The 26,120-nt window shown below is 46.9% G+C and overlaps 2 protein-coding genes across 2 annotated transcripts in view; one reads left to right on the plus strand and one right to left on the minus strand.

Moving 5' to 3' along the window:
* The window catches only part of Ift25 (intraflagellar transport 25), a 31,914-nt gene extending 23,732 nt beyond the window's left edge, over window positions 1-8,182 (plus strand). Inside the window, exon 7 of the mRNA XM_051188377.1 lies at window positions 8,150-8,182. Within this exon, the coding sequence (XP_051044334.1) occupies window positions 8,150-8,167 (18 nt within the window). The 3' untranslated portion in view covers window positions 8,168-8,182. The remainder of the gene's footprint in view (window positions 1-8,149) is intronic.
* A 3,639-nt stretch (window positions 8,183-11,821) lies between these two features.
* Window positions 11,822-25,374, minus strand: Dio1 (iodothyronine deiodinase 1). The gene is given in 5 exon segments (XM_051188378.1): window positions 11,822-12,867; window positions 15,263-15,462; window positions 16,809-16,922; window positions 16,925-16,951; window positions 25,038-25,374. Coding segments are annotated over 5 exon segments (771 nt in total). The 3' UTR covers window positions 11,822-12,774.
* Between the last annotated feature and the right edge of the window lie 746 nt (window positions 25,375-26,120).

Here is a 26,120-nt window from a genome sequence, read left to right on the forward strand (position 1 = left end):
CATTATATAGTATATTTGTAATGGTTAATTTGGTCAACTGGCTGGCTCATGTTGACTAGAGGTTTGTCAACATTATTCTGGGTGTTTCTGTGAAGGTGTTCACTTTTTTAAAAGATTTGTTTATTATGTATATAGTGTTCTGCCTGCACACCAGAAGGGGGCACCAGATCTCATTACAGATGGTGGTGAGCCACCATGTGGTTGCTGGGAATTGAACTCAGGATCTCTGGAAGAGCAGCCAGTGCTCTTCACCTCTGAGCCATCTCTCCAGCCCTGAAGGTGTTCACTTTTATTAAACTAAGCATTTAAATTGTCAGGTTTTGGATAAAGTGGATTGCACTCTGTAAAGCGCTAGGCCTCACCTAGACATCTGCAAGTCTTAACAGTAAAGACTACTTCCTGAAACAAGAAGAGACTCCAGCTGCAGTGTTGGCTCTCCCCTTGTAAGCCTTTCCTATCTTCCAAGCAAATCAGGACTCGGTGGCTTCTTTGGGCTAGGTGGCATATGTATAAGCTAGCTTCTACTTAGTTACAAACAAGCACTAAATGTCCTGGAAGAAAGCAACAGCTTCACCTCACCATTTTGGCAGGTCTTTTCTAGTTTGTACCTGATTGGCTAATTTCTGTGGTCAGCTGACAATTTAGGCTAAGTATCAAAGGTTTGTTGGAACTAGGTGGCCTCAGTTGGGATAGTTCTCAGCCCCGGGAAGTTACTTCAGTGACCTACCCTGAGCCTCTTCAGTGATTCTAAAACGTAGCAAGGAAGTGAGAGAAGAAACCCAAGTGCAGGCAGGCATGTTTCCAGTCTGCCCTGATTTCCAGATTATGTCACACAGCAATGACCAGAGTCATCCTAAAAATGCATAAAGCGAGCTGTGGGAGTGGAGGCTGTTAATGCTGCAGTCCATTATACTGAATTTCTCCTGGTGTGATACTGTATGAAGCACCAAGCAGCCTGTGAGATACTCTTGTCACAGTGACTGAGCTTGAAGCTAATCAAGCTCTAGAATTAACTTCCATTTTCAGGAAATTCACAGGGCAGTTGAAGTAAAGTAAGTAGACAGGTGACCATGAATGCAATTAACTGAACCGTCCCTATTTGTGACTTCTGGCCTTCTTTGGTTAGCGCTATGTGATAAGGTCTGGCCAATGAGATGAAGAGTAATAAACTTAAAGGCTAATCAATAAATTGCCTTGGTGAGACCCTTCAAGGCTCTTCTCTGTTGCTCCAGTGGCCAGCAATGCTCTGTAGCAAATCCAGTCTGGGTCTGGCAGTGAGGCCAATGGCTTACAGACAGAAGGCTTAGCCTGGATTGACCCTGTAGGAATAGGAAGGTGTGGTGATATATTATTTATGGTTTACTAAAGCTTGCATGAAAATTCAGAAAGCAAAGTCAGCCACAAGCCATACAAGCCAGGCACACACCTTTAATTCAAACAGCCAGAAGCTAGGAGGTAGTGGTATATACCTTTAATCCTAGGACTCAGGGTTAAGAGGTAGACGGATCTCTGTGAGTCCAAGGCCACCCAGATCTACACAAGATTGAATCAGTCTAAAGAGAATTATGGCTCACACCTTTAATCCCAGGACTCATGAGCAGTATATAAGACATGAGCAAGGTCTCAGAGAAGTATTCATTCTCCAGCCACACTGAAGATATGAGCATTCAATCTCCAGCCATGCTAAGGATAGCTCATGAATCAGCCCTTTCAGCTTGAGGTAAAGGTAAGAATTAGTGGCTGTCTGCTTTGTTTTTCTGACCTTTAGCTTGAAGTTTGAACCCCAATATCAGTCTCTGGGTATGTTACTTTTCATGTTACAAGAAAGTGTCACTGTCTGGGGTTGGGAGCTTCTGGAGCTGCCTTGTTTTGTCACTGTCATGGAAAGTGTTAAGGGTTAGGGTTCCCACTCCAGATATAAGATCTCCTACAATCACATGTCATGTGTGGATCTTGTCTGGAGGCAACTTGCACAAAACAACTGAGAAGATTCAATTTTAAGACAAGTTGGGACATTTGCTTATAGAATGGGTATTGTTCTTCTTTCTAGATATCCTGGATGTAGCTTATGTTTAAAAATCCTGTTGATCCAAACATAATGCTACTCATCTGTAATTCCAGCACTTAGGATGCAGAGGCAGATGGTTCTGTCTGAGTTAAAGGCCAACCTAATCTACATAGTGAGTTTCAGTACAGCCAGGGCTTTGTAGAGAGAGCCAGTCTCAAAAAACAAAAAATAAATTATAGGAAAAACCTGCCCAGGTTTTTCAAAGATATACGTGGAGTTATGCACTGGTAAAATAAATAATAAAGTAATAGCTAGGATTTGATTTTAAACACATAAGCAGGAATACTACTGAGCTACACCCTAATGGGGGATGTCCTTGTGTGTGTGTGTGTGTGTGTGTGTGTGTGTGTGTGTGTGTGTGTGTATATATATATATATATATATATATATATATGTTTCTCTTATTGGTTGACGAATAAAACACTGTTTGGCTCATAGAGGCAGGAAGATAGATGGGGCTAGGAGAGGAGAATTCTGGGAAAGGTAGGCAGAGAGGTGCCAAGGGAGGACGCCATGTAGGCTGTCAAAAGAATAACAGGTCTGGACATTCTCCAGTAAGCCAAGACCACGTGGAAATACATAGAATTATAGAAATGGGTTAATAATTAAGAAAGAGCTAACCAATAAGAAGCCTTAGCCATTGGCCAAGTTTAATAATTAATATAGCATAATGATTAATATAGCTTATTTGGGGCTGTGAAGAATGGTAAGACCTGGTGGGACAAGGAAATTCTGCAACAACACCCTAGCCCAATGAGAGATTTTTAATAATGCTTTTTAAGTTGCGTCTATGAATCATTGGATGTGGCTAGTGGGTATATGGGGATTCCATATGTTAGCCTACTTTTATGTATTCTTAAGATTGTTTAGGATAAAGGTAGAAATAATGACTCAGAAGACATTTATTTATTTTGTTTTAGCAGACTGAACATATATTTATTGAAGGAATGTGACAAAAACCCCTGACAGTAGGGTTCCTAGGAAGGAATACTTCAGAAGACATCTTTGCTTACGTTTTGTGTTCCTTTCAGATAGCTTTCTTTGACAAGATCCCAGAAGGAATCAAAGCTAGGTGCCCAGAGTGGTGAGTGTGCTGGTGGTATTTTGTTTGCTAGGAGGAGGCACCCTGGCCAGGGGCCAGGGCCTCACACTGTTAGGCAAATGTTCTTTCACAGACCTACATCCTCAGCCCAGGGTTTTAAGGCTCTTAGGATTTCTGATGAATTGCTCACAACAGACTGTGACACTGATTTACTCCTGAAAAGTAAGGCTTGAAGGTGAACAAAGGAAGTCGGAAAGGCATGTGAGCAGCAATGTTGTCATCAAAGATGAGAGGGTGAGTACCAGTCATAAATCACATCTGGGGCAGGATGAATGGGAAAACCCGATGGAGCAAAGAACCAGCTAATCATAGCACCTGTACAGCTTTCCAGTGTTTTCTTGTAACATGGAGCCATTAAGGCTTTTGAGAATGTGACCTAGAGCAATTGCTTTCATGTTCAGTAGCAGAAATGCTGAGGATTTTCTTTTTGGCCAAGTTCTAAACTGAAATGTCAATAATTCTTTCTGCAAGAACTCTGTGTTAAGGCTTACAGATTGCTGCAAGGGGTCTCCAGGGTTTATCTGATTCATCTCTGGCACATGCCTAGTGAATTCTCTTTAAGCAGCTTCTGTGGATTCAGTGAACCAGGGGTCAGTGCCATCCTTGTAATTCTGCTTCATGTGAGACCGGAGGTGGCTGGGGTGGATGGAGCTCCGTGCTAGCAGCTCAAGATCCTGGGTTGCATTCCCTAAAACAAAAGCAAACAACGAATAAATGTTTGTTTACTGAACAGGGCCATTGGTTTACTTGCCTGTATCTTTATACTGAAATCCTTGAAGAGGTTTTGTTTTGTTTTTTTTAATTAACATAATTTTTTATTGATTCTTTGGGAATTTCAACATCACATATCCCAATCCTACTCATCTCCCTGTCCCTCTGTATCTGCTCTTCGCCCTTGTAGTGAACGACCCCAAGGAAAACTAAAAAAGAAATAAAAAATAATAAGAATGTAAATAGAAATATTAATACAATCAAATAAAAAAGCACTTTGATCCTCCATACCTCCAGAGTGCTGGCCCTACAGGACTGAGCCACCATGCCTGGTTTATGGGATTCTGGCTATCAGACCCAGGGTTTTATTCATGCTAAGTAGATCCTACCAACTAAACTCCAATCCTAGGCCCAAGTTTTCAATATAGTTAGCTAACAATGTGTACATTTTTGTTTTCAAATCAGTTTGGTGATTGCCTCTATTGGTGTGTCTCCTACCTTTCTCTATAATTTAGTCCTTTCCATCTACCCCACCAAAAGAAGGTAGTAAAAGGAAGGGACTGTTAGGTTCTGACTCCTTTGGGCAGTTAGAAAGGGAATAGAAGAAACTAGAACATTTGGATGTGAGAGAGGTTGTCAGTGAAGAAGCTGAGCAGGAATGGAGGACAAACTCAAGTGCCAGCGGCCTGAGTCTCCCATTGCCCCGCTGAGGGCCTAGAGAGACAGCCTCAAACGTTTAAGGGCAGGTCCTGAAGAAGGGAGATGCTGTGTCGTCCTGAAGGGAAAGGTGGGGATGAGTCAAGGACGGGGCTTCCCTTCTCCTCCTTTGTGGATTGGAACTCCCCACCTAGGACAGCAGCTTTGATGATTGCACACACTTCACCAGTGCAGGCAATATTTGGAAAGAAATCCTGGTGGTGGTTCTGTCTTAGCTGACCTATCATGGCCTGGCGGGTGGAATGATGTTGCTGACAAAGACAAACAAGGCAGGACACAGCTGCATTTGCTTCTGGATCAAAAAGTAGAGTTGAGAAAGCACCTGGTATTTATTTGAGAAGGTACTCGGTATTTCTTCGTGTTCTGGAAGCTTTTTCTACTACCACCAGGCTGCTCTGGGTATTTCTTTTGAAACTTCTGGCTCTCACAGTGACACTTCTCCAGCCGACGAGCCTCTCCATACACAAAGTTCATTTTCTCCAGAGCTAGGCTAGACCAATCTGAGCTGAGGGAACCCAGGGGACTGGAAGGCTGGGGTGGGCAGAAATGGCTTCCACTCAGACTCAGCTGGGTCTTGCCATAAAACTAAACAACCAGTCAGTCAATAGTCACTGTAAGCAATGTGTGAGCCCTGTAATCAGAGGACTCTGGAGCCTGAGGCACAATGATTGCTGAATTCCAGCCTAACCTGGGATATAGTATACACCCCTCTCTGAAAGGGAGGGAGAGAGTGATCGCACATGCTAATATCCTTTTTAGTCATATACCCAATCAAGATAAAGGAATATTACAGAAACGAAAGTAATTTTGTCCGCCACTCCTTTATACACACTTTTTCAAAAGCTGTGCTGTGGTGGAGCCAACCTCAGGAATGCCCCTTTGTAGGTAGATTGTAGTCAGCTTGAAACCAACTAGAAGAAACCTCAATTGAGAAAGTGCATTTTATTGTGGGGTAATTGGTGAAGGAGAGCCCAGCTCATTGTGGCTGGGGCCACCCATGGTCTGGTGGTCTTGGGTCATAAAGAGTAGAGTAAGCCAGCCATGAGGAGCAAGCCAGTAGGCAGCACTCCCGTGGTCTCCTCCAGTGATGGACCTACAAGCTGAAATAAACCCTTTCCACTCCAAGTTGCTTTGGTCTTGGTTTTTCACCACAGCAGTAGAAACCCTGACTAAGACAGCGGCCTTCACCTTCCAAATGAGGAACCCACAGTCCTTTGCAATTGAGCCCTGATAGTGAGCCTTCTAAAAGTTAAAGCAATAGCATGCACACAGCCTTTGACATACTCCAATTGTAAAAATATGTTTGAATGAAATAGATAAGGGATGAATACACAAAGATAAAAACTTCCAACAATGCTGTTGATAGGAAAGTTGCGTCTGTTAAAAAATGATACAGGGCTGGGAAGATGGCTGAGAACAAATTTACATGCAGGTATGATCTCATCCTCTTTCTCAAAGGCCATTTTCATAACAAAAAGAATTCTAGTAAGACTAAAGAGTACCATCAGGAAATACTTAAACTGTTGACCTCATTCTGGAACACACACATGTTATTAGCTAAGTACTACAGACCTAGGCTTTTGGTGAAGGAGGAAGCCAAGAACTGATAGGTCATCTCCCAGAGTTTAGGACATAACAGGTCACAGTTGTGGTTTGAGGAAAATGGAGAGTGACCCCATAGATGCTAGATAGATAACACAGAAGGGCAGGGATATGGGACCAAAAGTGAAACCAGGCAAGACATATCCAAGAGACTTGTGGGTATAATGTACAGTGCCAGGACTGTGGGAATGGTTTAGTGGGCCGAGGCATTTGCTGCTGAGCCTGGCTAACTGGCTTGGGGTAGGTTCTTTTAGGAAAGTTTGCTGATGTTGTTTGCTTTGAGACAGAGTGTCATAGAACCCAGGCTGGCCTCAGACTCTAGATTCTCCTCCCTCCTGAGTGTTAGGTTTACAGGCTTGCTTCTCACTAGGCCCAGCAAGGGTTCTTGTCAGAGTGATTTCTTGATGGTACTCTCCAGAGAATCCTCTGGGAAGTGAGGAGCAGCAGAGAGCAGAGACAAAATCTAACCCAAGATAACTGCAGCCCATGCTTCTGCCCATCCCAACGGCACAGCAAACCTTGTCGTATCAATGGCACCAGAATATACTGCCCACCCAGAGCAGGGTACCAGCCCTGACACACTCTAGCCCACACTCAGGTGGAGAACAATCACTGGGGCATTTCTGGGTGAGATGACTCCTGCCAGCTGAGGCAGTCTTGGGAGCAGGGACATCTGTGAACCCTCAGCAGCTAGCACTCACAAGAGCTGGCACATGAGTCAACATCTGCCAGAGCGCGAGCAACATCAGTGCTCCTAGAGCAGTGTCAGCTCCATCTCTGGAAACTTGGAGAGGCAGGTCCCTCAGCCCACCCCCAAGTCTATTGAACCCCGAACCTTGGAAGTGAGGCTTGAAAATCTGCATTTTACCAAGTCACTATGCTATGGGGACAGGGGACTGGAAACTGTAAAACAGATAAAGCCTTAGGAAAATAAGGAAGATGCAGAACATGTGTTGCAAGAGGAATTAGACACAGAATTCCCAGATCAAGTGATCCTCTTGACAGAGTAGCTGAGGCTGTAGGTACCTGCCACTTCTTCTGACTTCCACATTCCAGGGATATTTGCTACAGCACAATCCCACCCACCTGGGGATGGGTCTTGATAGAGGTGCTGGACTTCAATAAAAAGGCTCTATGGGTTTCCAGGCAGAGAAGGTGGTTTCAGTGCCAAGAGAGAGGTAAGTTAGACTGCCCCGAGATGCCTCCTCTATAACTTTGCTGCCAGATCATCATCTAGCCGTGTCCACCAATCTCGGGTAGAGATTGCAGCATGAGATTCCTCAGCTCAGTCGTGATGCTTTCTGCTTAAAGATGACAGCCAGCTTTTGTGAGTGTGAAGTTTCAGGGCATAGCCCCTGTGTGGCCTTGGCAAGCTACTGGTAGCTTCAGTGAACTTATCTGCTGGGGTGATCCTAATCCTGGGAGCCATTCCCAAACAGCTAATGATACTTGGTAAAACACACACATGCATAAAGAAGGAGAAGGAATGTGTTCATGTGTCTTTAGCCCAGGTTATCCTAAAACTCACTATCCAAAGCCAAGTGGTAGTGATACATGCCTTTAATCCCAGCACTCTGGGAGGCAGAGGTAGGTGGATCTCTGTCAGTTTGAAGCCAGCTCGATCTATAGCATGAGTTCCAGGACAGCCAGGGCTACACAAGGAAACCCTGTCTTGCCTAGGCTGGTCTTTACTTGAGATCTTCCTGTCTTGTCCCCTTTGGTGCTTGGGTTAAAGATTATGCTACTATTCCTGGGCTGGATGTATTATTTTATGAGACTTACTTGCTGCATGCTGTGCTAAGAAGGCGCTAGGATGTATTATTTTTAGTAAACCACTTAAAGTTCATGGATGTATTTACCTGAAACAAAATGCCCTGTGACCAGTTAATGCATTGGGCCTAACTCAGGAGATGAACAGCTCTGATGTTGTGGAGCTTTGGTTTCCACAGCCTCTTGCCAGGCCCTGAAGACACATCCTCATCCTGTCAAAATGGGTGCAGGCTCAGAGTCCTCAATAAAGCCAAGCACTACAAAGGGCACCACCCTCACCTTCAAGCAAACTGTGATTCAGGGGCCCTCCCTTCAAAAGCAGACACATGATTGTTAGTGTGGCTCAATGGGAGAGCACCTGTCCAGCATTCAGGAGGTCTGGACTTGATACCATTGAGCAAACAAGAAAAGATACTGGAAGGAAGGAAGTATGTACATAACAATGTGTGTTGTGTGATATTTTGCTTGTGTTCTGACAAATAAAGCTTGCTTGGAGTCAGAGGGTAGAGCTAGCCACTATTTAACCATAGAGATTTGGAGGACTGTACAGAGAGACAGGAAGTAATCTTTCTGGTTTTTTTGTTTGTTTGTTTGTTTGTTTGTTTCTCTGATCTTTCTAGGTTTTACCCCTATGTCTGACTCCTGGTTTTTATTGATGAGATTAATTAGACTTATGCTTAAAATGTGTCAGAGCATGGTTTGAGAATGGAGTTGTGTGAGAAAACTCCAAGAAAGCAAGACAACAGTCTTGTGACCTCAGTGTCTTCAGAAACACAGAGTTGTTCTTGGAATCATGCTCCTCCCAGGTGTAGAGGACAGGAATGAGTTTACTTCAGCTATTGTTATTCATGTCTCTATGGGAAAACATGTTTTTGCCATGTGTGGCTTGTCCTTGTGATTGAACACTATTGCATGAGACTTTAGTCTGCTTCATTTTTAGGCCCATGCTCCCAGGTTCATGCTGCTAACTACAGTGGTAAACAGTAGTGAATTTTGTCCTTTAAGTCAGTTTATGTTCTAAGAGCCAAATATTTCTGAATGGATCATTAGTATTGAGCTCTTTCACTTACCAGTAACTTGTGATGTTAGGCAAACATGTTCTTGGATTGTAGACCTAGAAAGCTCTCTCTCTCTCTCTCTCTCTCTCTCTCTCTCTCTCTCTCTCTCTCCCTTCCTCCCTCCTTCTCTCTCTCTCCCTTCATCCCTTTCTCTCTCTCTCCCTTCCTCCCTCCCCCCTCTCTCTCTCACACACACAGACACACACACACACACACACACACACCATCACCAAATAGGATTGAGCTCAAACCTCACAGTCACCTGCACATGCTTCCCTCTGTAGTGTGGTTCTCCACACCTGAAATGCTGCCCTGAATTACTTTCCTTGTCGTTGTAATAAACACCCTGAACAAATGCAACTTGGAGAAGAAAGGGTTTATCCCATCTCACACTTCCAAGTTGCAATCCATCACTGAGGATAGTCATAGCAGGAACTCCAGACAAGAACCTGGAATCAAAGACCATAGACAAATACACTGCTCGGGACATGGCAATTTGCCCGGGCTGGCTTGGAGATTTTTCTGTCTAGTGTCCTTGAAACCGCAAGGGCTGCCTAATAAATTGGGTTATGGGGTTGATGAGTAAAAGTGATTGTAAAAAAAAATAGCTCTGTTCTGTCATGGTTTATCAATAATGACTAAAAGATATGCAAGAGGAAGCTGAACATGTGTCTAACAACAGAAATGATATGATCTATGTTTTTGGAACAACGCAAGTCTACCCCTGCTTACAGAATCCTGTATAAATAAAGAAGCATTCTGGCTGCTAATCAGTGAGGCTTCAAGATTCTCCTAACCACCATGGCCTGGCTCAGTCCTTCCCTTGGCTACTCCTTGCCTCCTCTCTAGAACCTATCAATTGCCAGGTCTGTCCCTGTCCTGCATCCCCCACAAAGGACCCCAACTACATTGTGGTGGTTTGAATGAAATGAGGGGCACCGTTAGGAAGTGTGGCTTGGTTGGAGGAAGAGTGCTACTGGGGGTAGATTTGGGAGTTTCAAATAGTCAATCCAAATGTAGCACTCTGAGCTACCTTTCCAGCACAATGTCATGCCATGGTGTCTCCCGCAATGATGATGATGGATTAAACCCCTGAAACTGTAAGCCGGCCCCAATGAAATGGTTTCCTTCATAAGAGTTACCATGGTCAAGGTGTCTCTTCACAGCAATAGAACATTAACTAAGACATCTTTTATTTTTTTATATTCCAGACAGGGTTTCTCTGTATTGCTTTGGAGCCTGTCCTGGAACTAGCTCTGTAGACCAGGCTGACCTCAGACTCACAGAGATCCGCCTGCCTCTGCCTCCTGAGTGCTGGGATTAAAGGCGTGTGCCACCAACTCCCGACCTAACTAAGACATCTTTGCATCACTCTGCACCCAGAAGAATCAGCTCTCGCTGCTTGGTGTATTGAAGAAAACTGAACTGGGAAGATAGAGGTCTATTTTATTCTAAAAATTTGTTTTCTGTGGTGGTTTGAAAGAAATTGGCCCCCAAAAGAGAGTGGTCCTATTAGGAAGTATGGCCTTGTTGGAGAAGGTGTGGTCTTGTTGGAAGAAGTGTGTCACTGTGGAGAGGGCTTTGAGGTCTCTGCCAGTGAGACAGACCACTTCCCATGCATGGCTGCAAGTCAAGATGTAAAACTCTTAGCGACCTCTCCCGCACCATGTCTGCCTGTGCACTGCCATGCCCCACCGTGATGGTAATAGATTAAACCTCTGAAACTGTAAGCCACCCCGATTAAATGGTTTTCCTTTGTAAGAGTTGCTGTGTCCATGATGTCTCTTCACAGCAATAGAAACCCTAGGGAGGACAATTGCAGCTGCTCGCATTTGTTGACAAGTGAGAGTTTGTTGTGTACTTACAGACAGGAACTGAAGGAGTGTGAAGATTGGTTCAGAAGTGTGCAGCCTGCAGAGTACTGAAGGCAGGCAGTGGCCTCTCTGCTTCCGTCCTGCTGTGGCTATTTGTTCTCAGTGTCACCTCACAGACTCACACTGGGCTAGCTAGTTGCTTTGGCAGTGCAGAGAATTTTTATTCAGGGACTGTACTGTCCTTTCACACACACCCACTCTGAAAAGAAGGGGAGCCCAGGGAGGCAGTTGTATAACAGCGTGATGTCATGATGACAACTCTACACTCTTGTGGCATTTTCTCTGAGCCAGGCATGGGTCTAAGGTTTTGCTTATAAACCCTCTGGAGAGGAACTACTGATGTCCTATTTTATTCTTCAGGATACTGAGACAGCTTAACTAATGTCATAATCTGGACAGATACAGGGATCTGGCCTTCAGCCAGTGCACACCTCAGTGTGTTAACGGCTCAGAGAATTTACACTGCTCTGAGCCCTGACTCCTCATCAACAAATGGGGATAAAATAATATCCTTTGCAGGATGTGGTGGTTGAAAGAAGATGGCCCCCCAAAGGAGTGGCACTGTTAGGAGGTGTGGCCTTGTTGAAGTAGGTGTGGTCTTGTTGAAGGAGGTGTGGGGTTGGGTTTAAGGTCTGCTTTGCTCCAGCTACCCCCAGTGATAACTAAGCCTTGTATGCTAGCATGCTTCCCATGTGCATTCTCTCATCACCTTTCAAGCTACTTTGTTGTGATGTGAAAAGTTACATCCCGTCAGCAACATTTTACAAGACAATACACACGCTGACAAGGGCCATGTGTGAGTATTCTGTTTCCAGAATGTGGCCCCTCCAGAAAAGGGCATTTTAGCTGATGAAATGACACGTGGGCTATCATAAAAGACAGATCAGGCCAACACAAGTTGGACGAGAAGATGTACGGATCACACTGACACCACTCACGGTAGACTGACAGGTTCTTTAATTGTTGTTAGCTTGTTGCCTCTTAGGACATTTTTAAAACAATCAAGTCACAGCTGTGTGCACTTTACACTGTGACCATCATAAGCAAATATGAAAAGAAGCAGTCATAACAGACAGACTGGTGGTTGCCCATCAGTCCAATGCCATCTAACACGAAGGACCAGTAAGAGACATGTGAGTCGGTAACAGAGTTTCGACAGGGCCTGCACGGTAGCTTTTGCTGGTGCCTGTGATTCGGTTTGGTCAAAGTTGCAAAGCTTCTGGGTCAGCACCAGAGAACCAGAGAAGTGGAATTAGACTATGTTGCCATGAAAACACCTATCACTGACATTACCAACTGATTTCAGTCTTTTAGCCAGAAAGAAATCTGTTGTCTTTGGTTCCCACTTTCTCTGCCTTCAATTCCTCATCTCTCATTAACAAGTAGAAATACACCCTCTGCTTGGTACCAAAAAAAAAAAAAAAAAAAAAAAAAAAACAAAAAACAAAAAAAGCAACTGCTCAGCATTTTAAATGACTGATTCTAGGAGTAGCAAATTTGGTCTGATGGATGTACTGCATGTAAAGGATGCCATATCAAAGCTCTTGACATCATAAGAATAGTCACTACACCTCAGAAGTCTCCCAGTGGTACTTGAGTGCCCTCCTGCCAAAAGATGTTGCACACTGGACTGTGGGAGCAGTGTGGAGGAGTTGCTCATTTGCTTTTGCTAAAAGCTCAGTATTACTTTATTTTCTGGTTGTAACAATTTGTGTTGATTGTGTGCTGTGACCTGCATTGCCTCCCTGGGAGTTATTTGTTTAAATCAGAAACATCCCAGCTGGTAGCTCAGCTGAGAACAGGGGTCAAAGGTAAAAGACACCTGGACTGGGTGAGGGAGCACCAAGCTTGGGGAGCCCTCCTGTTGGTTCCCTAGAGCTGAGGCATGTGCCCAGGTGAAGTGCAAAGCTTTTCCAGGACAGCTCGGACCTCTTCTGGATTGTAGTTCCAAGGGCCAGGCTTACCCTGCAAGAGAGATGAGTCAGGTGTCATCTGTTACTGGAGTTTCTTGTCCCACCAGGTCCCACTGCCGATTCAGCCCCAAATAAGCACATAAACATTTATAATATTTTATAAACCATTGGCCAGCGGCTAGGATTTCTTATTGGCTAGCTCTTTCTTAATTATTAACCCATAACTACTAATCTATGTATTTCTACATGGTCTTATCTTACCAGAGAACACCTGGAGTGTCCTATCTTCCAGGTCTCTACATGGCATCCCCTCAAGGCCTCTCTCTGCCTACCTTTCTCAGAATTCTCCTAGGACTCCTAGTCCTGCCTATCCTCCTGCCTCTATTGGCCAAAGAGTGTTTTATTCACCAACCAATAAGAGAAACATATATACAGAAGGACATCCCCCATCAGTCCTCGGTCTCGCACTACAATGCATGTCGTATCTGGGGCTTGGCTGAGAGGGCTAAGCTAATGATATATCTATATGGGAGTTGTTAACGCAGGGCAGATGCAGCCTTGAGGTAGGTCATGCCACTCAGGGAAATTGTGGAGAGTGATACCAACATTTAACCTGAAGACTGGGCAGGGAGTTAGGAGGGAGGCCAGAAGCAAAATGACAGAGGTTTAGGAGAAGGGACCAAACCATAAGCTTTGCAATATCAGCCTCCACTTTGAGTTCTTTCCCTTCTATAGAACCATCTCTTGCTCTCCACACCCTCCGCCCTCTCTCAGCCCTCTTCATCCCTTTGGGCAACTATAGTACTTTCTGTCCTGGGTCCCTGTTCCCTTTGTCCTCTATCCACAGACACCAGTGATCTTCCTAAAGTATAGATCCAATCAGATTGCACCTTTCCTGTTCAAAACCTTCCTGTGGATCTTCTTGGCCTTTGGAAGAAGATGAAATTCTCTGGTCCAGAACCAGACCCTGGTCATCTGAATGCTTAATTCCCTCCCTCCTCATGTGCCTCACACCTTATCCACCTTCTTCCAATATTCTCAAACAAATTTCCCTCTCAAGATGGCTTGGCTGACTCTTTGCTGTTCAAGGCACAAGCTGTCCAGATCCTCTGGAAAGCCTGCCCTTCCCCCAGAAACTGGAAACCTGAAGTCTGAGAGGCAGATCGATCCTGACACCCACGCTTTCATTCAACAGCTTCAGTTTTCTAACAGCAGAATCAAATTGTTGGGGATTCAGAGACTTGGCTCATAAAATGAAATGTTTGTTTCCTCTCTGGCTCATTGACAGAAAAGCTTCACTGATCCCTGTTCTGGAATCTTACAGCACGTGGCTCACTGTTACCCCCTCCTTTCTTTCTTCCCGTTCTCTATATAGAAAGGGCTGGGTGTGTGAACTCCAGAGCGAGTGCTCATGGAGCTGAAAAGAAGGTGTGAGAACCCCTGAAGCTGGAGTTAAAGGTGCTTGTGAGCTGCCTGACATGGGAGCTGGGAACTGAACTCAGCACAGGTCCCCTGGAAGAGCAGACTAGTTCTTAACTGCTGAGCCATCTTTCCAGCTATAACCTTGTTTTTTTGGGACAGAGTCTCTCACTGGTCTTGGGCTTACCAATTAGGTTAGATTTCCTGGCCACAGAGCCCTTGGGATCTGCCTGTCTGCAATCTTGGCATCCTAGTAATGATATCTATGTGCTGGGATTAAAGGCGTTTGCCACTGCCACCACCACCGACACTACCTTATTAAGAATATCTGTGTGATATCTGCTTGTCTGGTAACCTTGGGCAAGCTATCCCTTCTCTGAGAATCATAGAAACATTTTCCCACTCATCTAAAGCTAAAGGCCATTGAGATGGCTCAGGGGGTAAATGTGCCTTTGGCCAAGCTGTATGACCTGAGTTTGATTGTCAAGACTTAGCTGGTAAAAGTAGAAACTGACCCCCACAGGTTACACTCTGACCTCCCACCCCCATACTCATAGAGGCATGCATGTGCCCGCCTTCACACATGTAGAATAAACAATGTAAGCCAGGTGTTCGTAGCGCTCGCCTTTAATCCCAGCACTTGGGAGGCAGAGGCAGAGGCTGGCAGATCTCTGTGAGTTCAAGGCCAGCCTGGTCTTCAGAGTGAGTCCCAGGACAACTGGAGCTATCTATGTAGAGAGACCTCATCTCAAATAAATAGTATAAAACTAAACAACAAGAGGCAGCCAGGAGGTTGCAGCTTTAGTGAAATGCTAGTATGTTCATGGGCACGCTTCACACAGCACCACGTGGAGACCAATCTCATCTTGCAGAAGAAAAGACTAGAAGGCTTTGAGGTGAAAGGACTTGCCCAGATTTACATGGTGAGAAGTAATGGAATCCAGCTCTCCCTGGGCTGACATCCCTCTTCTGCCCCTGTGACACAATTAGCCCTTGCCCCTCCCGGACCTCTGGCCCCAGGTCACCACCTTGTAGCAGATCCTGCCCTCCTGTAGCACATAGAGCCTCTCAGGTAGGGCTGCGTAGAGCTGGCTGCCCTGGTTCTGCATTGTGTCCACCACCACAGGGCACTGGGGATTCCTGGCCAGCAGCAGGTGTGCCGCCTGCAGGCGGTCCTCCAGGCTCCGGTGCTGCTTGATATCCATGTTGTTCTTAAAAGCCCAGCCATCTGCAAGAGGAAGGTTAGGCTGCAGCCCCATGAATGCGGCATGCAGTTCCCGTGATCTAAGTCCCACCTGCTTTTAACAGAAAGCTCCACATAACAGCTCTCTGTTAGAAACTGGCCAAGTCTCCTGTTAGAGGTAAAATACAAGGCCACACAGGGGTTACCAGAACTTGAGCACTTCCTGGCAGGCCTTGGTTCTTCAATAAGACATAACCAGACAAAGTGTTTCTTGATCATTAGCCTACATTTGAGCCACTGGGGGCTTTGTTAGAGGAAGAGTCTGTCTGGGGGACGGCAGTGAGAGTGTAGCCCACTCCCAGGATGCCAAGGTTGCTGGGGCCTCAACTGCATTTAGGGGCAGAGGTCGGAGCAGTGGTTATGCAGGTGTGTGGTCCCCTGGGAGCTTGTTAGTCACTGGGATTCCCCGCCCAACGCTAGACCATAGAGGGACAGGCTCTGAAGTGTGTGTTTTCACAGCCATTTCCATGATTCTAATGTACAAGACAGTTTAAGAACTACTGCTCTTTGTGACTGAGAGTGGTGGCTCATGGCTTTGGTCCTAGCACTGGAGGCGTGTGTGTGTGTGTGTGTGTGTGTGTGTGTGTGTGTGTGTGTGTGTGTGTGTGTGGTTTTACGTATATTTAAACTTTTCCATGATATGTGTTTTTAAAGAGCAGCTTAGGCAGCAGGAGTTTAAGCACAAGGCACAGTGAGTCTCTTTGTGAGAAGTAAGCCCTGGGCAGTCCACTGAGACCTGTAATCTCCATAGCTGGGAAGAGACAGGGCATAGACAGTCCCCGAGATGACCCATGCACTCATTATCCTATGATATTTTAAGTTGCCCCCAAATATGAATGAGAACAGAAACTTGGTCGGGTAAGAACTGTCCTGTTATAGTGGTCCTCACACCAAAGGCAGAATCATCACCTAGAACTCAACCCAGGCCTGCGTATGCATCTGCTTTAGCAGGACCTCCAGGAGCATGGGGACTCAACAAAGTTTGGTGAGCTATGGTCCAGACAGGCCATAATGTCCCTTTGATCTTAGGATATACCCCAAAAACAGCTATAGGGAAGCCATTTTCGTCTGTGACACATCGGGTCTCAGCTCCTTGTAAATGGTCTCAAACCAGTTGCCCTCCCTTGACTCCCCCTTATCTATGTTCCCCTTCAGACTTCTGCTCTGTGTACCCTGGCTGAAAGCACACTGTGGAGGAAGAGGCCATGGGAAATCAGTGCAGGGCTTCTCGGGTTCTCCTGCCTTTTCCTCCCTCCCCCACAACTATGAGATGGGCTTGGAGGATGGGAGGAAGAAGAGGGTGGGAAGAGTAGAAGCAAGAGTCTTCGTACCTGTCGCATGAGCCTCTTCGATGTAAATGATGAGGAAATCTGCTGTGGAGGCAAAGTCGTGTACAAGTCTCTTGAACTGGTCGAATTTGAAAAGAAATGAAGGTCAGGTACAGCGCCAAAATTCAACACCAGTGGCCTGTTGCCTGCAACAGAGGGGACCACCAGGAGCTATGACTTGCACAGTTTTCTTTTGCCTTCCCTCCAGAATTCAAATCTGTTCCTTCTGACCCTGTGGGATGAGTCCTGGGCACAGTGTAGAGCCCAAGCTGAGACAGCGTGGCTAAGGCTAGCTTTTGCCACTGAAACCAGAGGTTTTGTTAGGGTCTCAATGGCCAATGTAGATGCTAAATGGTAATTAAAATAACAGAAGAATCCCCTCCTCACAGACTGTAGTTTATAAGGTAGGCAGATACCCATCCTCTATGGGATGTGATTGCTAATATTCAAGATGGGTAGTTTACTCCCCCCCCCCCCATTTTGAGACCAGGTCTCATTATGTAGCACTGGCTACCATGGAACTCACCATGTAGACCAGGCTGGTATTGAACTTGCCTCCATGTGTACACCACCATGCCTGGCAATTCTCCCTCATCCTCATAAAGTGTCTCAAGTTTATAGCCTTGCTTCAGCACCCACACACAGAAGGGCAGCAGTGGAGTCCAGAACTGGCTTCTGGACTTGAAAGTCAATGCTCTTTCTATGAAAAGTACCTCAGTTTCCCCCTGCACAATGGACACAATAATACCTACTCTACAGGGAGCTGGAACAGAGGCTCAGCAGTTCAGGGCACTTCCTGTCCTTGCACAGGTTCTGTCCTCAGCACCCACATTAGATGGTTCACAACCACCTGCAATTCCAGTTGCAGGGATCAGACGCCCTCTTCTGACCTGTCTCTGCAGCACCAGGCACACAGTCGGTGCACATACATACACACAGGCACTCACACGTACAATTAAAAAAAATCCTAACATAGTGCCTGGCACAAACTAGATGGTCAATAAATGTACACTATTTCGAGAGGTTTGTATCTACGCCTTGGGCTCAAGTAGTGAAACAGTGTAGAGGGTGACCCAAAGGGAACAGGGGTGGGACCTGCTGCAAAATGAAATCTTCAAAAATGAAGCTGATGCTGCTATATCCGCTAAACTCATTCTTCATGCCTTCTGGGGTCTTTCTCCTCACCTGGCATGGTGTTTTAGTTAGCTGCTGTTTAGTGCCATACTCCCTTAAGCACAAGGATATTGGAAGGCCCTGGTAGTCACTTTGCAGCTCCATAGCTCAGTGGGCTTGTGCATAGATCTCCCATCTCCTCCAGACCAAAATACTCTCAGCCTAGAGCCTAGAAGCTGAGGCAGCAGCTTCCCCTCCTGCCTGCCTGACCTTCCTCCAACTGAGTATTGCCTCTTCTGTCTCCGGATGTTCTCGGTACCTCCATGAGGGAGAGGCTAACGGACAAGGAGCCTTTCCCTCCAAGTCTCTCCCAGTCACTTGCCAAATCGCACAATGTCAATACCAGTTCATGATGGGGACAGTACCCTGCCATGAGACACTGCGGGATGCTCACACTAGATCCTGCCTTTCCTGTTCAGTGATCTTGCCCCTTCTGGGGCAGAAGGTGGCAGCAGTCACTGTGGGAGCAGGAAGAGTGAGTCTCAGAGGACATGTTCCAGGCATCCAGAAAAAGGCTGTACTTGTGTGGGCTGAGGGTCCAAGCCCTCAAAGCTCATCCATTGTCCCACAAGGCTTAACAACTAAATGCAGACCCGAGGATGAAAACAAGGCTGGACATAGTGGTCCAAGCTTGTAGTCCCAGAATTGGGGAGACTGAGGCAGGTGATTGCTGTGAGTTTGAAACCAGTTACATAGTGAAACCCTGTGTCACAACTCTACCCTCCTAGGTGAAATCATGAGGAATTTCAAGCTAGCTCCTGCAGAATACAAATCCCCAAGTGTAAGGCCTTCTGAGTGTGGGACCGTGTGGGACTCCCTCGTCTCGAATATATGAAGCCAGATCTAGGCAAGAGCCTTCTGTAATTCCTCAGCCAAGGCTAAGGAAAGCCCTGGGGAACTGCTACTATACCCTGAGGTTTCTATGGTTAATGTTGAGCCCTGTTGAGTCCTTGTCAAACATCTATTGGAGGCTGGCTGGCCCTGCACAGTGACATGACCTATTTGAGCTGCTACATCTCCCAAGTTGCTCCTTGCCCCTAAAGGGTTCTTCCTTATGTTCTGACTTTGAGCACACTTCTCATTCTACCTAGAAGCATTTATTCAGCATTTACAGTATGCCAGGCTTGCCCACCACAGGCAGATATCAGTGAGAAGGAGCTCACAGTAGTTTGCCTCCATGTACAGTGACGTTTGTTTAGCAAGGAGACGGGCCATGAGCAAGTAAACAGTGAGGGAGTATTGTGAAACTGTGCTAAGTGTTAGGAAAGAGATCATTAAGGAACGGCCCACTGCAGACAGGCTGAGCAGGCAGGGCCTCTGGGGATCTGCCACTCAACCCGAGAGGTGAAAGACAGGAACAAACCAGCCCTGGGGAATGGAAGAAGGGCATTCCAGGCAAAGTGAGTCAGTGGACAAAGTCCTCAAGGAGGGACAGAGCCCAGTTTGTTTCAGGACCTGCAAGACCACTGTCTGGAACTTGGCAGGGGAGCTCCAAGGGTAGAGTTGGCACAGACTGCAATGAGCCAGAGCAGGAGGCGCTGGGTTTATTTTAGCTGTGTTGGGAAGTCCTGGATCTATAAAGCAAGGGTGGTGGGTGTATGCTATAATTCTTGCCCTCCTGGTTCCTTTACTCCCTTTTCTCATTTGGAATTCCCTATTCTGTGTGTGATTGATGAGACCGTGTGCCCAACTTTGATAGGTGGAAGGCAGGTATGCCCTCTGGCCCAGCAGCTGGGAGCGAGCAGCGCTCCCCATCCAGGTCTTTGATTCTGGAGTCACCGAGATAGAAGAACTCATTCATTCTCAACCTATGGTGCCTCAGGGATGCTGATGGACATCCCAACTATGGTAACTGCAAGATCTGGTCTAATTGTTGATGTTAAAGACACCCCATACCCATCTCCAGGGGCTTTAGTTCTGGGGGGCGCAGTTAAGCTCCTTCTCATATGTTCCTTGGCACTTGTGTGAGCATGCTGTGTGTGTGTGTGTGTGTGTGTGTGTGTGTGTGTGTGTGTGTGTATGCACCTGTGTGGAGGTCAGAAGATGACAACTTGAAAAACTGCAAGAGTATTCTTTCTTGCCACCACACGGGTCCTGGGGATTGAACTCAGCTTGTCTGACTTGATTACAGATGCTTTTACCCATTGAACCTTTTGCCAGCCCACAAGTTGTTCTCTGACCTCCACACATACATCATGTCACACTTGTAAAACACTTGTGCCCACACACATGTGCATATATGCACACATGCATATAAAAATAAATTAATATATATAATTAATTTTGTTTTGTTTTCCAAGGCACGGTTTCTATATATAACAGCACTGGCTGTCCTGGAACTCACTCTGTAGATCAGACTGTCCTAAAACTCAGAGATTCACCTTCCTCTGCTTCCTGAGTGCTGGGATTAAAGGTGTGTACCACCAGCATCTGGTATAATAACATTTTTAAAAGGAGAACCAGACTGAAGTCTGTTGCTTGTAGAAATCCCAAGCTTTGTGTAGCAATCAAAGTCACACTTGAAAGGCACACTAGCTGTTGTGTGGAGAAAAGACAGTAGGGGTGTGGTGGGGGCAGCAGCTGGACAGCAGTGGGGAAGTAGGGCAGGCAGACCTGAAGGACGGGCTGTAGTTGATGACAGAGGGCTCCTCAGCTGACTTGTGCTTCGTGTCATCAGCTACACATCTGCCTTTCCTACACAGGATTGAGGCAGCTTGCACATACGTTAAAATAGCAAATAGTAGCCAAGGGAAGAGACCACACCCTTCTGAGAAATGTAGATCGGGAGGGGAAATGGGGCAAAGAGGTTCTCAGGTGCAATGTGACTTTTGAAACTCAGCTTAGTTTTTGACAATGCTGGAGATGGAACCCAAGGCCTCAAACGCGCCAGGCAAGAGCTCCACCACTGAGCTGCGCCATGAGCCGGCTACTGTGCATTCCTTATAACACAGCTGTACATTTGACTTAGAGCGTTCTAGGAGTCAAGCGAAAGGAGAAGCAGAAGTACTCAGTGAGGTGGCTCAGAATTAAGGGTGCTTGCTGCTGAGGCTGCCGACCTCGGTTTGATTCCAGAGTCCACACGGTGGAAGGAGAGAGCCTGCTCCTTCGAGTTGTCCCCCGACCTCCACACATACACTGTGGTGTGTGCATGAGCATATGTACACACACACACTAAATACATACATACATACATACATACATACATACATACATACATACATACATAAATAAATGTCCTAAGTTTTCAGCCTTCGGCGTGAGGGGTAGACACGTTGGTTTCTCTGCAGACTCAAAACCCTCCTTGTCTAGTTACAGACTGTTTTGCTAGGTGGCCCTGGGAGGTCCCAGGGTGGGGCCTTCTCCATCCCTGATGATTGATTGCATATGATTCCTCACCATGTGACATGGAGGCCCAGGTCTTAGCAGAGAGGGCTCTGAGGCCAGTCACTGACAAGTGGCGGGTCACTGGACTGTGATTACCCTAGAGAGCCACTCTACAGACAAGAAAAGTGCTTTCAGGTCAGGACCAGCCACCTGGAAGTTTGCTTTTAATGAGCAAAAAATTCAACAGGCCCTAGAAGGGACAGGACCATATGTTACTTATGTAGAGAGTGTTTGCCATGGTGGTGAGTAGTGAGGGCAAAGTCTGCTCTGAGTGCCCTGCTGACCTGGCCCTCATGCTCATGGCTGGCACCCTGCTAGTGTCCACAGGCCACAGGCCACATTGTGAGGGTGTCAGGTAAGGACTCGCAGTTAGGGCTGCTGTGTTGCATAAATAGGAAACAGTCCTAGAGTGCAGCTGTCCTGGGCTCAGCTCAGCTCACACTCACGCCCACCGGGCCAGCTTGTGAGCCTCTGGCCCAGGCTGTCTCCACAAAGAAGCCTCTTTTCTCATTACTAGGTGAGGCCTCCTCTGTGCACTTGGAGAAGACTGCAAAGCCAAGTTTACTCCGTGCATGTGTGTGATGCTCAGGAGTGTGTGCATGTGAGTCCCTGTTCAGGGCAATGCAGAGGATTGGAGATGGCCAAGAATCTCTCAGAGGCCTGGGTGCCCCATTCAACAGTAAAAAGCAGGCCAGAAGCACAAGCCCTTGTCCCACTCCACTGAGAACTCAATGACTGACCTGAATGGGTTCTTTGCCACTCTTATCCTTTGCATCTCTAACAGTGAAGGGGTTGGTTAGCTTAGATTATCTGTAAGGGCTCTTCCTGGCCTCCTGTTCTATGGCTGGAAAATGAGTTCAGCGTGTTTCAAAGGCCTGGGGGGGAGGTGGTCTGAAGAGTTATGGGATGTCTTCGTAATTAATGACTCTGTTCCCAAACCCTTCCACAAGCTGTCCAATGCCTTCAGGAGTGTGTGTACCTGTGGGCAGGAGACAGGGTACTCTTCAGCTCTGGTCCCTGATGACAGCAGCCTCCCCTCATACCCAGTATCTGCTCCTGGGAACCCAGCTGCCCCTCCCATTTGTCCTGTGCTGTCCCCTGAATCCTTGCCCTCATCTGCCCCAGGGCTCCAAGACTGCTAGGCTGTCAGCGCCCCAGTGTCCTCCTGGTAGCGTTCCCCAACTCATTTAGGCATGGGCGCCTTCTCCAGAACCTTCTCCTCTTCTACAGAGCCCCATTTCCTCTCCCATTCTCTCACTCCCTGAGGTATGCTGGGGCAGAGGTCAGTGGCATTCGTGTATGGGCCAATGCCTTCAGGGCATCCTGGGTCAATGTGCTGAAATCAACCCTATTTTATAAATGAAGGTTAGGTAGTCTATCTCAGCCTCTCACATCGTTTGCTCTCTGATACAGCAGCAGGGATGAGGGACAAGCTGTACACTCCTTTTGCTTTTCTTAAAACAGGTTTAGTGGGCTGGAGAGATGTCTCAAAGGTTAAGAGGACTGTTCTTCCAGAGGTCCTGAGTTCAATTCCCAGCAATCATATGGTGGCTCACAACCATCTGTAATGAGATCTGGTGCCGCCTTCCGGTGCAGGGAGACATGCAGACAGAGCACTGTATACATAATAAATAAATAAATCTTAAAAAAAGAAAAGTGTGTGTGTGTGTGTGTGTGTGTGTGTGTGTGTGTGTCTGCGTCTGTGTACCTGTGTCTGCAGAGACCAGAAGAAGGAGGTGGATCCCATGGAGCTGGAGTTATAGGCAGTTGTGAACTGCTCAACATGAGTGTTGGGAAACATAAGTCAGGCTTTCTAGAAGAGCAGGGACCATTCTCAACTGCTGAGCCATCTCTCCAGTTCACCACATCCCACTTTCTTTATTTTAACCAGGGTCTCATGTAGCCTAGGCTGGCCTACAGTTCTCAAGGTAGCATGACCTTGAACTTCTGGTCCTCTGGCTTCTACTTCCCGAGTTCTAGAGATTACAGGCATTTGTTCTTATTTCTGTACTGAGGATCAAACTCGGGGTCTTGAATATGCTAGGCAAGGACTCCACCACAGAGCCATGTCCCCAACAAGTAGTTTTTGATACAGTTCTTATCATATACCCCAGGTTGTCTCTGAACGCCAGTCCTCCTGCCTGGAAAAATGAGCGCTTTTTAACTAAGAGTGGACAGTTAACTGATACAGTGGATTCCGTGAACTGGTCCTGAGGCTGGGTGGCTTCCAGGAAAGTGATCTTCAGATGGACACCCAGTAGCACACTGTTCTGTTCCTCAAGTGTCTAGCAATGAGAAATGGGAGGGAGAGGTCTGATCCTGGGTCTGATTGGCCACTCCCTCAGTCAGTCAGTCAGCTCAGCTTCTCAGTTCTCTCCATTCCCTTCTAGGACAAGGGCGTGGTTAAGTCTACGTTTCCCAAAGGGTGGCGCTGGGATCAGCAGGCTGCTCTAAGACTTTCCTTGGAGAGAGAGGGGTGTGTGTGGGAATGTGGGGTTATTTTACAGATCTGCTTTTAAGCCTCAGAGTCCCCCTGGATCTGTCGCAGGCCCACTTGTCTCGTGGCATCACAGGAGATACCACAGGATGTGGAGGTTTCCACAGTGGTTTGGCTGGGGAACTGCTTGTCATAAGCTATTCTGAGGGGCTTGGGCCCCAAAGAACATGCTCTGAAAAGCGCTGGGTTATCCCCCTGTCTCGGAGCCCAGGGGCTTGACTGAGTCAGCCCTTTCCCGAGGAACTCTGCTGGTGGGGAGCCGGGGTGGTGGGAGCTGGGTGGGTAGGAAGAAGTAGTTCTTTGAAGGGCGGGGCAGGTAGGGAAGCCTGGATCCAGCAGGGAGAGAGCATCTCCCTTGCTGTAGAGATTTGAGGTGGCATCTCAGAGGATGAGGCATGAGAGTTGGGTCCTGGTGCACAGGGAAACATGGCTGACCACACAAAAGTGTCTTCTAAGCCCAGGTGGGCAAAGCCCCACATTGGAATTAGCATAAAGGAATCCTGGAAATAGCGTTGGGGTGAACTTTTCAAGCTTGACCAGGGAGGGACCAGTCTGAGTCCAGGACTCCTCTGAATGCAGGCGTGTGATGCTGCCTTAGGAAAAAAGTGATCTGGCAGCCATCGAGTGGAGAGAGTTCTTCTAGGGAGAGGAGGCGTGAGGACTGGTTAGGGCTTCCAGAACCGAAACAGACCATTACGGTGGACGGGGAAGAGGATGGAGGGCTGAGAGATCCTCTACGCTACCATGTACCCACATCAGACATGGAGCACTATGGGTCGGAGCTATAGTCCCCTGCTGTGGAGTCTATCTATAGGCTGGTGAGGGAAGCAGGAGGAACTTAGGTACCCACTCACAACTGTAAACCTTGAATGTCTATAAGGCCAAGATTAGATAACCTGGGGAAGTCGGGATTGCCTGCAGAAAGTGGCGGCACTGAATGTCAGAATAAAGGCTGAGAAGGATTCCATCAGCTAAAGAGGAGCTGCCTACATCCAGGGGCTTATGGCCCTTGATACGAACCCTGGAGAGATGTCAGTTGAGAGAGGACACCTCAGAGAATTCCACCACTGAGCAGGAAGACAAGAAGCCCCACAGAAGCAGCCTGAGCAAAGATAGAAAACTGAAGTTTTCCAGTTCACCTCTCCACCCCAGCCCCTGAGCCAAAGCAGCCTACTGACCTTGAATGAAATCCCAGATGTTACACTTCTGTCCTGAGAGACGGACCACCGTGCAGTTGGGGGCCAGACCCCCATACTCAGCTCTGTCCTCCAATCTCTGCCACCGGACCTTCAGGACGAACCAGAAGTACTGGATGCTGAAGAAGGTCGGGACCCAGTTGTCGGGGGAGAATCGGGGGTTCCTGGTCATGCCAGTCTTTTGGCCCATGGCCAGAATGTTCTGCTTGGCTCTGTCTGGGAACAGAGTCATAAACACCTTGCCCACAGCCACCTCCACGGCTACTTGCAAGAATATCCCTAGCCGCTTCAGCCATAGCCCTAGCCAGGACAGTCCCATCTCAGCTAGGGTTAGAACTGACTCTGAGGTGGATAGACAGACAGGGAGGCCCCAGCCAGACAACACTGGGCGGAGCTGGACAAAGGTGCAGGGTGCAGCAGCCAACCCTGACAAGAGGACTATGCCAGACAGGACAGCAGGTGTTTGCCTTGCTGTCAATTGGATGGAAAATTCCAAACCACATGCACAGAGGTCTAGTTTAGTTATTATCTTTCCAGATTCTTTGTTACCTTTTGAGAGATGCTTGGTTTCTCTCTGATTGATTTTTTCCTTTTATTAACACTTGAAAATATCACACTGAAAGGGATTGTGTTAAGTGATAATCCCACTATTTTGTAAAATTAATATTGTACAATACAGTCATTTTGTAAATAAATGTATTGTGCTTGCATTGGCATGAAGGTCAGATTCCCTGGAATTAGAGTTACAGACAGTTGTGAGCTGCCATGTGAGTGCTGGGAATTGAACCCTGATCCTCTAGAAGAACAGCCAGTGCTCTTAACCGCTGAGCCATCTCTTCAGCCCTCTAATTCAGAAAAAACTTTAAAAAAAAAAAAAAAAGAACAAAAAAGGGACTCTGTTAAAAGATCTCTGGCTGCTGTAGTGGCACGTATCTTTAATTCCAGCACTCAGGAGGCTGAGGCAGGTGGATCTTTGTGAGTTTGAGTGCAGCCTGATCTACACAGTGAACTCCAGGCCAGCCAGGGCTGTTAGTGAGACCCTGTCTTGATGAAGAAGAAGAAAAA

The sequence above is a fragment of the Phodopus roborovskii genome, unplaced genomic scaffold (assembly GCF_943737965.1).
Source record: "Phodopus roborovskii unplaced genomic scaffold, PHOROB, whole genome shotgun sequence".
Lineage (NCBI taxonomy): Eukaryota > Metazoa > Chordata > Mammalia > Rodentia > Cricetidae > Phodopus > Phodopus roborovskii.